This window comes from Melanostigma gelatinosum (genome assembly GCF_949748355.1).
Source record: "Melanostigma gelatinosum genome assembly, chromosome: 3".
NCBI lineage: Eukaryota > Metazoa > Chordata > Actinopteri > Perciformes > Zoarcidae > Melanostigma > Melanostigma gelatinosum.
In genome coordinates, this window is record NC_136636.1 from 10931602 (window position 1) to 10944109 (window position 12508).

The following is a 12508-nucleotide window of genomic DNA, read 5'->3' on the forward strand; positions in this document are numbered from 1 at the left end:
TATTGTTTTTTTTCTGGCAGCATCTTAATTTCCTCTTAATTAAAGTCAATATTTATCTTTATTTTATTGCTCAGTTATTCATATCACACTGTCCTCCTTTCTCATATCATCCTCCCTCTTATTGGCCCCTGTAACATTTTTCATCAGATGGAGCCTCGTCTGTCAGCTCAGATGAAGGCGGTGTCTGCAGAGTATCTTGGTCCCATCGTCGACCACTCATCGGGCAGCAAGCAGCAGCACATCACCAAGTCTCTGGCCTCGCTGACGGACATCCAGGAGGACGGCCTGAGCTTGGCGACAGCTAGTCTGGGGCTCAGCCTGGCCCTACGAGACCACTATCACAGGGACCGGGTGTCCCGCACCATCAGCCTACCTGTCAGGGGCCACACCTTGTAAGTGCATCAAAATATGTGATGAAGAAAGGTGAATTTACAGAAGCAAAAAAAATTAGATGCAATTAAATACAATATATAATATGCAAATGTTACAGGCCACAAATACAGCTAGAGTGAAATAATAAGTTTGAAATAAAGGTGCAGAAGAGAAACCAACCAATATAAAGAACAACAGAGTTTTTCATTAAGATTTGGCATTTTGGTCAACATTTGTTTCGCTGAAGAGCCTTAAACAAGCAGAAGAGCAGAGTCATGCAATGACGATGACGTGTTGAACTGGAACATTTCAACATAAAACGTGTTGAATAAAAACATAAGGGTAATTGCATAACCATACACCCAGTGGAATATCACAAATCAACAGGAACATTATTAATCCTAATGACAGAGACAAAGTTGTCAAAATCTTTGAATGATTTTTTCCTACTGCCCACTACCAAGTTAGCAACCACTGGAAAACTACCAGAGACCTGACATTTCTAAGGCTAGAAAACGGCTTCAAGGAGAGAAGAAGAGAAGCCAATGAATCAGTCAGATTTGCATCAGTCCTCGGGGATGGGACGCCTGGTTGTGTGCAATTTGATATTTAAAGAAATTAGTCTGCCAGTTGCTTAGTCTGCTCGAAATGCTGTTAAATTCCAAAGAACCCTTCTTGCTTATAGATTCCCAAGAGTTTACATAGACGTGAATCATCCTCCTGTGCACTCCCTTCAAGATTTGCTTAGTTTGCTTTTGTGTGTGTGTGTGTGTGTGTGTCAGTCCCAGGCAGTCTCGCGGTTATGACACTTCCCCTCTAACAAGGAGGAAATCGTACGACCGTGCGTACAGGTACATGCACCGTAATCAAATCTTTAGTTATTTTGTTGGCAGATTGATCACATTTTTTGACTGTGTAATGTAATTTTCTTTACTTCTTTCCCTCTTAACTCTTCTTGTCTTTCCTTCTCCTAAACCTTCCTCACCCTCCTGCCCCTTTATCAGGCCCACTGACTGCTATACTCCCCCCTCATCCCCTCCTCTAAGGGCCAGGAACGACCGCAATGTTTTCTCAAGGCTCACCAGCAACCAAACCCAAGGTTCTGCTCTGGACAAGTGAGTACTATTCCAACTATCTATTTTCAGATGAATCACTCTTATCCTATCCCCTCTTCGAGGAAAAACTACTTGTTTGGGATTAATGTAGTTCCTGGGAGGACGGATGGTGCGAACATTCACAGAATCCAGGTGTTAAGTGCACTCAGGAGGCATGGAAGATCTGATCATCCAACAAGACTGTACTAATTGCAGCATGATTCCAGTCGACATATAGCAGTTACGAGGAAACAAAATGCAAAATAGGAGGGAATCAGCTCACATTGTAACATCCTCTGTCGGAGCAAACTGGCAGGGCAGTTGTGGTTGTTTGGGGAAAAAAGCAAGGTGTGGTATAATATGTCTGCTTTGAGATGTCATGAGGTGCGTTTGGACAAGAGAAAGATAAATCACCTTGTACAATCTAATACAATAAAAAAAGAGCCCTGCAATAAATCCTTTTCTCATATTATTCAGGTTTGTTGTCGGAGAGAATTAGATGAAAATGTTTGAGGCTGTAGTTAGATGTTTTATAAACATGTCTCAATGTGTGGAGCTGGACTACATGCTTACACATTGAGACGGGTAGATACACAATGTGGATAGAAGATACATTTTAATGTCAGCTGCAAACGTGTTGAGTGTGGAATGAGCAACCAGCCGTCATCAAATATAAAATAAAGTGCACAAACGAACAGATAACAGGACTATAAACAAGTGAGATGTAAGTGTAGTGTAAAAGCGTCGAGTGTTTTTAAATAAGGAACTAGAAGGGATGTGCAGGAGAGTGATGGGGAGGAAATAGTCCTGGGGATGACAGAGTCAGTGGGGGACCCGGGCTCTGTTGATGAGCCCGACTGCGGACGGGAAGAAACTGTTCGTGTGGCGTGAGGTCTTGGTCCTGATGGACCTCAGCCTTTCAGTGAGCGTTTGCCTCTGAAGTTGTTTGTTTTGTAATATTTAATCATCCGGAACATTTCTCAGCTTTATTGACCCCTAATTGTTAGCGAGGATGCTTTTTGAAATGAGTTACGGTGTTTATGTTTTGTGTATGTGTGTGTGTGTGTATAGGGGCCTGTGGGTCCTCATTATCTCGAGCATGGGTAGTTGGCTCTTGTCATCTTTCCATGCAGCTGTTGTGATTGCTAGTCATGTTAAATGAAGCCAGTGTGGCAGTGAGGGAGGATATTTATGTTTAGGGTCGCGTTTGTAGTTCCCACAGGAGAAGCTCTCCTGTCGAGCCTGATGTAGGAGGATGAAATGGTGTGAGGTTGTTTTTCCTTTCATATTTGGTCAGGGAGTATTTGCATAGTTGCAATCTGATGGAGGGTGGTAACATGCTTTTTTCATCTACACTGTTTTTAAGTGAGGTGTGTCTGGAGGTAAATGTTTTGTTGTTTTTACTGAAGTAAACACTGGATGCATCACAACGAGCATGAATTCGCTTTAAGTGGAGACAATTTATAAAAATAATAATTATAAAGCCAGTCTGAATGGTATGTATGATTTCTGTGTAATTGGGTGCCAAATGAGAAGCTGTCTGCTGTGCAAAGAAAAAAGATGGTGGTGACCTTTTGCAAGTTCACAAAACATATTAAAATGCAATAAGAGGTTTTTGCGATTGGGACTGTATGGATGTTTTCTGCTTCTGTTTTTTAATTAAATCATATTTGAAGAGATTGGTTGCCTATGCGACAGGGAGCCGGCGTTTGACACAGATTTGAAAGACTCGATGAGGTAAATTCATTTTCAAACGAAGGTTTCTCGTCTCCTGATTCTGAGCGTAAAGCACAGGCACTGAAGCTATAAAATATTTACAATACAATAACACTTTCATTGCACTGTGTCCACTCTGTGGAAGTACTGTATTGGTGTGGTCTAGATTTTTCCCTCGACAGCTTTTTGAGCGGACCCGGCCTGTGAGTTTGACAACCGTGTCCTCCATTTTCCCTTCTGTTAACCCTGGAGCCTAATCCTAATATGTTCCTTTCTGCACTAGTTGCCTGTACATGGCTGGAAAGAGTTGATGTCAGAGCGGACACTGGCGTCAGGGGAGTCATGCATTGGGGCTGCAAAAGTGTACAAATTGTATCGGGCAGTTCTTTGACCTCTGTGTATGCCTAGCGTTATATTAGTGGTCCCTTCTTGACGACTTCCTTCTTTCTTTCAGTACCTTTTTTCTGCCTTTTTCAAATGAAAAGTTCGACATTTTTGCGAGATACTTTTTCACTTTCTTTCTAAAGGCTAGATGAAAATATTGATGCCACTCGCATGTCTGTATGTCAAATATGAAGCTACAGCCAGCAGTCGTCTAACTTAGTTTGTCATAAAGACTGGAAACAGGGATAACCAGCTCAATAATTAACATGTTTCTTTGTTGAATTGGTAATAAGCTGTGTAACTATCACAAGTCGTGGTTACAGCCCAGCACATAGCCCCATGTCATTTTTCTAATTGAAAGTAGTTATAACCTGTCTATTAGTGAGCTCTAGAGGTGCTGGCAGGCTAAACTATGCTACCGTCAGGCAGAGCTAGGCTAAGCTAACCAGCTGCTGGCTGGAACTATATATTGGACGGACAGACACGAGAATGGAAACAATTTTCTCATCAAACTCTCTGCAACAAAGTGAACAAGCCAAAAGCTCTAACTATTTCTTTAAACTTTAACATTAACACCACCAGGGAAAAGTCCATTCAACCAACCTTTGCCAGTGTGGGCGTACCGACAGTAAACATCTGCAGACAGCGGTTAAAGAATACAGACTGTTCAGTAGTTATCTTTGGGAAGAAGCCCATTTCATGGCAAAACTGCCTGATAAAAACTGGACAAGCTTTATTATTTGACTGAGCTTTCCTGCCAGTTTGCTCTCTGCTTTATATCTAAACCCTTCCTCCAGTCACTCCTCCTTTTAACCCTTTGCCAGTAATCCTTCTGTCTTTCCTTAGCGTGGTTAACCCTTTCCTCTGCCCTCCCCTCTCCTGCTCCTCTTCTGCCTCCAGGTCGGATGACAGCGACTCCTCGCTCTCCGAGGTGCTCAGGTAGAGGAACTGTGTTTGTCACTCTCTGTTTTCCCATTTGCCTGTTAAGTCACCTGGTGTCATCTCGTCTCCACCGGTAGTCAGTGCTTCGCCTGGCCTCTCCTCCGCCTCCTTTTGCCCCCCCCCCCCCCCCCCCCCCCCCCGCTGTGGGGTGAGGTCGCTGTCTTGCATGTTTTAACCACATGCGGCTTTCTTGACCCGCCGGCCTTTCTCACCTGTGACGTTGTGTTGCTCGCACACACAAGACCTGAGTGAACCGTACCATTAATATGATTGAAACAAACATCTTATGACTTTAGCAACCACCTGGTTTAGATGTGAGACAACCAACAACATACAGCCTAATTTCCAGTAAAACCTGCAGTATTGTAAGAGGTTTAGAAATACTTACAAATGAAAGGAATAGTTCACTTTCTTTATTGTCAAGTGTTAGATGAGAATATTGGTGTCACTCTAATGTTTGTTCAATTTGCAGGGGTAGCCAGTTAAGTTAGCTTAGCACAAAGAGTGGAAATGGGGGGAGGGAAACATTAAGCCTGGCTCTTGCTTGTCTCTAAGTGTAAAAACAACAAATTGTGGTTTTGCAGGGAGGGGGGTGGTATTTTGTTTTGACCGGATACAGCGGCTTCTTGTGATCACTGTGAATTTGCCAGGCAACCAACAAAGGCTCTAGTTTTCTACTTCTTTCTTTGTACATATTAAATGCAATACAACAAGTTAATGAGTTAGTGTTTCTACCATTGGACAGAGCCAGGCAAGCTCTTTCACCCTGTCTCCAGTCTTTATGCTAAGATAAGCCGCTGCTATCTGTAGAACATGAAAGAGTTATCCATCTTCCTACATCATTTTCAGCAAGAAAGCAAATGAGCTAAATGTTTTCCCAAAATGTCAAACGACTCCTTTTAGACAAATGGAATCAAATTATATAACAATGATAAAAACATAATTTTCTCCGTTCATTCTGATCTATTTCTGTGTTTTTAGCTGCACCTCTCACCAAGGCTCTTCTGTCTGTTTTTACGGTGTATTGCAGAGAGCACACACTCATCTCCCTCCATGTTTTCATTAGTCTGCTGGTCTCTTGGTGCTTGGCCCTGCAACAGCCATTAACGGCCCTCACATCGTGCAAAACACGGCACACTGTGATATCTTTCACAGGCGCTGATAGAATTGGAACACTTTCTGCCATTTGGACCAGCGCCGTGCTGTGAGAAACAGAGTGCTGCATTAAGCAATATTATAGACTGTGCAGTGTACAGTATGTCCTTTACAGAGAAAACTCTAAAGCCCTCAAAATAAGGCAGCATAATGGTTCCCTAGCAGGTACAATCTGGTTGTAAATATATGGGCTCTGGTAAAATAGATCAATTATGTTTTTTTTTTACATTTTAAAGTAAAGAATTACTTTAAAAAGTTTTAACATCTTACTTCACCCGACTTCCCATTTACCGTTGAGAATGGCGCGTGAGGCCTTCCTCAGACAACACAATAGGGTTAACAGCCTTCAGAGTGACCAGGTTTATTCAGATGAAAACTACACCTCAAATTCTTCTTCCTTTCTCTTTTCTATTTACTAAAAAAACATGTTAACATATCAGTCACGTCAATGGTTCTCCCCATTATTTTTATCAAATACCTTTCCAAAGTCTTTGCAAAAATGGATTTGGACCAAAAAGTGTGTGGGACAAATTGAATGTCCAGTCAGGTTTTGCAGCTCTGCAGAGCAGTTATCAACTTGTTACATTCCTCTACTGACCCACATGTACAGCTTACCCTTTTCCCCGGGCCCTGAAAGGCGATTGGCTGTGGGGATGCTGAACTGAGAGTCAGCTCCCCCCCTCACTGGCGGAGAATGGATGCTGCATGCGGTGATGATGACGACGTCTCAGGACGTTGTGCTGTGGTTTATTTTTGAGTTGTAGGCTGTTGTGTAGTTGGTCTTTCAGGCTGTGGCTGTCGTAAACAATTGTTTTCAGCTTATTCTGCACAAGTCGGTGCTCTTTTGTGTTTCATGAGACTTGGTAGACATGCATGCAATCTTTTTTTTACTGACAGTTTTTGATTTTGGTTGGCATTTTTACGTCGTAAAAGAAGATACACAAAGTATGGTGTGGAGTGTTTCATTTTTTATTTGACGTGTGTATTTGTTTGTGTGCGTGTGCTTTCACGCTGGGACATCAGCGTACGTGCAGGCACAGAAGAGGAGCATGTTGCTGTCTTTATTTTTAAGCACACCTTTCTGTGTTTTTCTCACTGTGCAGAGACAAAATCTCTCCCAAGTTTTGTGTGATCACAGATTCTCTTTTCCCGACTCACATCCTCTGGCTCGCCCTCGCTGTTTTGCTCTCCACCGCACTCTCTCTCTCAACAACATTTGCACTCACATACTAACCACCACAGGTATTAAGGAAGGGGGGGGGGGAGGAGTGTGACTGCACACAACATAGGAGAGAGAGAGATTCTCAAGGAAAGCAGCTCTTACAATGCCTTAATTGGTACGTTCCACAACAACAGGAAAGCGGGGAGGGGGAGTAAAGGCCGGCCGGAGAGATAGAGTGGGTGGGCTCTGACAACCAACAGGAAGTAGTGTGATGGCATATTTGCATAGTTTTTAGGGGAGCACATTATATCTCTTTATCTATTGAGGTTTGTATTGTCACTGTATAATGTGAAGAATATTTGTGTCTTTTTTGTTTGTTCTATTTGTGTGCATGTTTGTGATAGTGCATACACCTGTAGATATGTGGAAAGAAATCATCCTCACTGATGAATTTGGAAGACACTGACACCATGCGTGTGTGTGTGTGTGTGTGTGTGTGTGTGTGTGTGTGTGTGTGTGTGTGTGTGTGTGTGTGATCTTTAGGGGTGTGATCAATCCCATCGGGGGTGTGAAGGGGGGTCGGACAGCGCCCCTGCAGTGTGTTTCTGTCGCCGAGGGCCATTCGAAGGCGGTCCTGTGTGTTGATGCCACAGATGAGCTGCTATTTACTGGATCTAAAGGTACACATACTGTACTATACTATATATTAGGGGTGTAACGGTTCACAAAATGCACGGTTGGGTTCGGTACGATACAGTGGAGCCACGGTTTGGTACGTTTCGGTACAGTAGAAAACTATAAATGCCAGAGAAATGTACTTGATTTTAAAATATATTTATTCATTACAACTAACATCATAAAGTTATTCTTTGACTTTGAACAATGATGGAACTATTCCTGAGTGACTCTTCTTCTGGGGTGTCTTCTTAGCAACAAATAAGCATAAAAAACAAAAACTGCTCCTTAATGTTATGCAGTATTGTTACTTACATCTTGCTTACATCTTGTATTGTTACTTACATCTTGCAAAATAGATTTTTAATCTCAATGGGACTACCTGGTTAAATAAAGGATTAAAAAAACCAATTATTTTTTCTTTTCTTTTTATTGAAACGTATTCGGTTCGTCATGCGTACCGAACCGTGAGCCTCGTACCGAATGGTTCAATACGAATAAGCGTACCGTTACACCCCTACTATATATATATATTTAAAAGCTCTTTAAAACAAATAACATGATGACTTAAAGTGTGCATGTGAGTCCCTGTGTGCCGCTGGCTAGCAAATCACAGCCGCTCTGCTCTGCGTGAGAGCAGTATCCATCTTTTCATCTAACTCTGCAAGAATGTGAATACGCATATTTTCCAAAATTTCAAACAATCCCTCTAATCTGCCATCACAAACAGAAATAAAAAAACTGACAATTTGTCATTTTTACATTTGTGTTTGTGTGCAGATTAAAGAAATGCAACATGTTAGTTAGTGAACCTTTAGAGATGTGGATAGCCATGTTTTGTAAGCTTTGTAGAGAGCCAGCCTGCTTCCTTGGTTTTGCCCATCTAGGCTAAACATTAAAACGAAAGTTACGAACGTAACTACGGTTCTATGAATCCTGGATGACCGCCAGAGGCAGTGCTTAACACTGGATGTATCCCGTCTCGCGCATGCGCAGGTCGAATATTTATATCAACAAAGTCACGTGTGACCTCGGATGACCACCGTCATCTATAAGTTCCGGTGTCATCCTGAGCTCAGTCCTATGGAATCTTCTCGCGAGTTCACGGGATTCCGAGTGACCAAGAACTCTGGCGGTCATCCAGGATTCATAGAACCGTAGTTACGTTCGTAACTTTCGTTCTATTTCATCCTTACTGACCGCCAGAGGCAGTGCTTAACACTGGATGACTTATACCAAAAGAGTCACGAGGAAGCACAGTAACTACCCCTTATAGCTCCGGCAGAGAAAATTGGCCAAGAACCCTCCCCAGTGGGTGAGGGTCGGCAACGTTAACTCTGTAGTGTTTGGTGAATGTGCTCGGTGATGCCCCTGAGGCCGCCGCACATGTATCCCCCACAGGCACACCACTCAGGCTTGCCCTCGGTGTGGAGACACTCTTGGTAGTGACCCTTCACCCCGGATGGCCGAGCGCAGCCGCTCGCCTTGTATGTATCGGCAATGGCCTCCACTATCCAGTGGGACAGGTGCCGTTTCTCCTTTTTCCTCTTAAAAAGGAGCACAGCCCTTCTTAGGCTCACCATAACTGACTATGCAGGCGGTGGCTTCCATATAAGCTCTGAGGGCCCACACTGGGCACAGCAGCCTTGACCTCTCCTCTCCCGATGGGGGAGGGGGGGGTCAACTTTGCCAGCTGGATAGGCCGGTTTATATGTGAACGTATCCACCCCCTTGGGAGAAACACTGCCTTAGGCCAGAAAGTGACACCCAAGCCATCTGAGTTCCACCTCAGACATGATTCTTCCACTGATAGGGCATGCAGCTCGCCCCCACATTGAGCTGAATTGACAGCAAGGAGACAACCGACTTGCTGATAGCCATCTAGGCTCCGCCTGTGCCAGGGGTTCAAAAGGACAAGCATAAGCTGTCCAGTACCAAGGGTAGGTCCCATGCAGGGGAGACCGGCCCTTATCCAGGAGAGACTGTAGAAACTCAGTACCGCAGGCACGGGGCGCTGTACTGGGACCTTGTTCTGAGCCGCACACTAGTCGGAGAACAGCTTCCACCTGTTTCTTGTACTGCAGGCAGGTAGACCGCGCACTGGCATTCAGAATAGTCCGTCAGACTGGTTCTATGCAGCCACTCAGCATCCGGTCGGGCCCTCCCGTGACCCCTAATTGAAGGCGGCAGGGATTGGAATGCCAAATCCGACCCTCTAGTTGCGACAGGAGATCCCTCCTGTCGGGGAAGAACTCTGACAAGCTTATAGCAAAAGCAGAGGGCTGGTGGAAAGGCATAAAGAAGATCCTCTGGCCACGTGTGAGCCAGGGCATCTTGACCCAAAGGGCTGGTCCTCTCCGTCAGGGAGACCCAGTGGGGGCAGTGGGTCGACACGTCTGGATGCAGCCGCCACTCTCCCGGTGGAGGCTTGTAACGGAACAGGAAAACCACAACCTTGTTCCATTCTCCTGGTGGGTACATTGCCCACAGGCTGGTCAGGCGAGGGGCCTCCCAAGTCAGAAGGCCACGGTGATCCCCGTAGCAACTTCTGCAGATCTGGTGCCCCATCGATAGTTCATGGGAAATCACAGCAGAGGTGCTGTCCACCGGACAAGCACATGCTTTCCCTTCAAACATGGAAGGAAGTGCTCGAGCGCTAGCTCTAGAACCTGGACCTGCGGTCTCTCAGCAGACAACTGCCCCCAGGCTGTCCCGTTCTGTCACCCTGCACCCGCCTTGAGAGGCAGGTAACTGTTGTGACAATCTCCTGGTGGAATGGAACCGAGCCCCTGGGGCTCGGTTCCTGGGACACTGTTCGCCAGATATGCACTCCCTCCATGGGGATAGTGAATAGATGAATAGACACTGTTTCGATAATATTATTGCCCTGTATCTGTGCCACTTGGCATCCAAGTGACGGCTGTTCAGCCATCCGCACTGGGGCGACAGACAGGCCCTCATAGGGCCACCCTAATGAAGGTTATGCTCTGAGAAGGGCTCAGGTAGCTCCTCTCCATGTTCACCTTGAGGCCTACCGGGCCACGTGAGAGAAGGCGAGCAGTGTCCGGTGGCGCCTGAAGCCGGGACGGCGCCTAGGTCAGCCAGTCGTCTAAGTACGGCAGTATGTTCACGCCCTGCGATTGCAGGGGGAAAGGACAGCAGTAACACACTGTGGACACCCATGGGGAGATGGGAGAGTCCGAATGGAAGCACCCAGGACTGAAAGTTGTGGTGACGCACCATGGGAACAGGCGTCGATAGACGTGAACCACTCTCCCTTGGAAATCCGCTGATGGGAGAAAGAACCCTGACAGCCGGCCTGGAGACATCTCCTGGCACCCCTGCCGGAGGGGACCTCGGAGGGAGAAAGAAAAGGTGGTGAGGGCGGGAAGGTGCCTGAAGAAGGCACTCACAGGTGGATGTTCCAGCTGCTGTGTATGCCCGGCGTGCAAGCGCCATACAAATGACCAGGGTAGGTTGGTCTGGATTCAGCTGCCCTGACAGGGGGAGGTAGCCCTCCCGCATCAGGTGTTCCACTTCGGCCAGCCTAGCAGACCTTACTGCTCAAGGCGTGATGCCGCAGGTCCTGCCTGGGTTCTCCCTGCCAGGGCAAGAGGTCAGGGCCGTCCTCCGGCTGAAGAGGAGCTATACAGGTCCTACAGCCGGGAGAGTTTAACATGGCCGCGATTCTGGTGGAACCCTTGTCCCACTAGTGTATGCGGAATTCCAAATCAGTCCGAGCGGGAGCGCTCTGCTGAATGTTAAGAGAACAGGCAGGGGGCAGTCAGTGGCGAGTGATCCTTCGGACACTCTTCCCTTAGCCAGCCGCTGCGGATATTGGTGACCCACCAGTTAGCCTGAGCGAGAGCACTCTGCCACTGTGGAAACAGGTCAGGCAAAGTCCTTATAGTGAGAGGGGCGAGGGCACTCTCTAAGCCCACTCTCTTCACTAAGATAGTTGCTGCAGATATTAGTGTCCCCCCAGTTAGCTTGAGCGAGAGCACTCTGTTACCGTAAAAAACGGACAAAACAGAACACAGTCCGTACAGTGAGAGGGGAGCGAGGCCACTCTTCACTAAGATAGTTGCTGCCGATATTGGTGTCCCACCAGTTAGCTTGAGCGAGAGCACTCTGCCACTGTGGAAACAGGTCAGGCAAAGTCCTTATAGTGAGAGGGGCGAGGACACTCTTCACTAAACTAATTGCTGCAGATATTGGTGTCCCACCAGTTAGCTTGAGCGAGCGCACTCTGCCACTGTGGAAACAGGCCAGGCAAGTCCTTATAGTGAGAGGGGAGCGAGGACACTCTTCACTAAGCTAGTTGCTGCAGATATTGGTGTCCCACCAGTTAGCTTGAGCGAGAGCACTCTGCTACTGTGAAAAACTGACAAAAAGAACACAGTCCTTACAGTGAGAGGGGAGCGAGGACACTCTTCACTAAGACAGCTGCTGCAGATATTGGTGTCCCACCAGTTAGCTTGAGCGAGAGCACTCTGCCACTGTGGAACAGGTCAGGAAAACAGTCCTCATAGTGAGAGGGGAGCGAGGACACTCTTCACTCGGATAGTTGCTGCAGATATTGGTGCCCCACCAGTTAGCTTGAGCGAGAGCACTCTGCTACTGTGAAAACGGACAAAACAAACCACAGTCCTTCAGTGCGAGGACACTCTCCACTTGGACAGGTGCTGTAACTCTTGGTGTGCTACCAGTTAGCCTGAGCGAGGGCACTCTGCTAACTGATATCCGCTACCGATATGTCCATAATGTTTACAACAATCAATGGACCCACCGAGTATTAGCTTAGTCTAGTTAGCCGGAGCGAACTCGACAGCCGTAATGCGTAAAAACCATCAATGGGCACAACCTCAATGTTGATTTAGTATAACTAGCATTCACCGAGTTAGCCTGAGCGAGCACATTCCGCTAACTGTGATCGTTGTAATGCTACAAAGTTGATGGCCAATACAAAGTTGATGGACGCAGTCCCAGTATCAGCTTTTGTTTAGCT

The 12508-nt window shown here is 46.2% G+C and overlaps 1 protein-coding gene across 1 annotated transcript in view; it reads left to right on the plus strand.

Moving 5' to 3' along the window:
- kif21b (kinesin family member 21B) overlaps positions 1-12508 on the plus strand; it is a gene marked incomplete at its 3' end in the record, with an annotated part of 55099 nt that overhangs the window by 32037 nt on the left and 10554 nt on the right. Inside the window, exons 24-28 of the mRNA XM_079297148.1 lie at positions 148-392; positions 1155-1223; positions 1377-1487; positions 4467-4505; positions 7369-7505. Coding sequence (XP_079153274.1) covers positions 148-392; positions 1155-1223; positions 1377-1487; positions 4467-4505; positions 7369-7505 — 601 coding nt within the window. The remainder of the gene's footprint in view (positions 1-147; positions 393-1154; positions 1224-1376; positions 1488-4466; positions 4506-7368; positions 7506-12508) is intronic.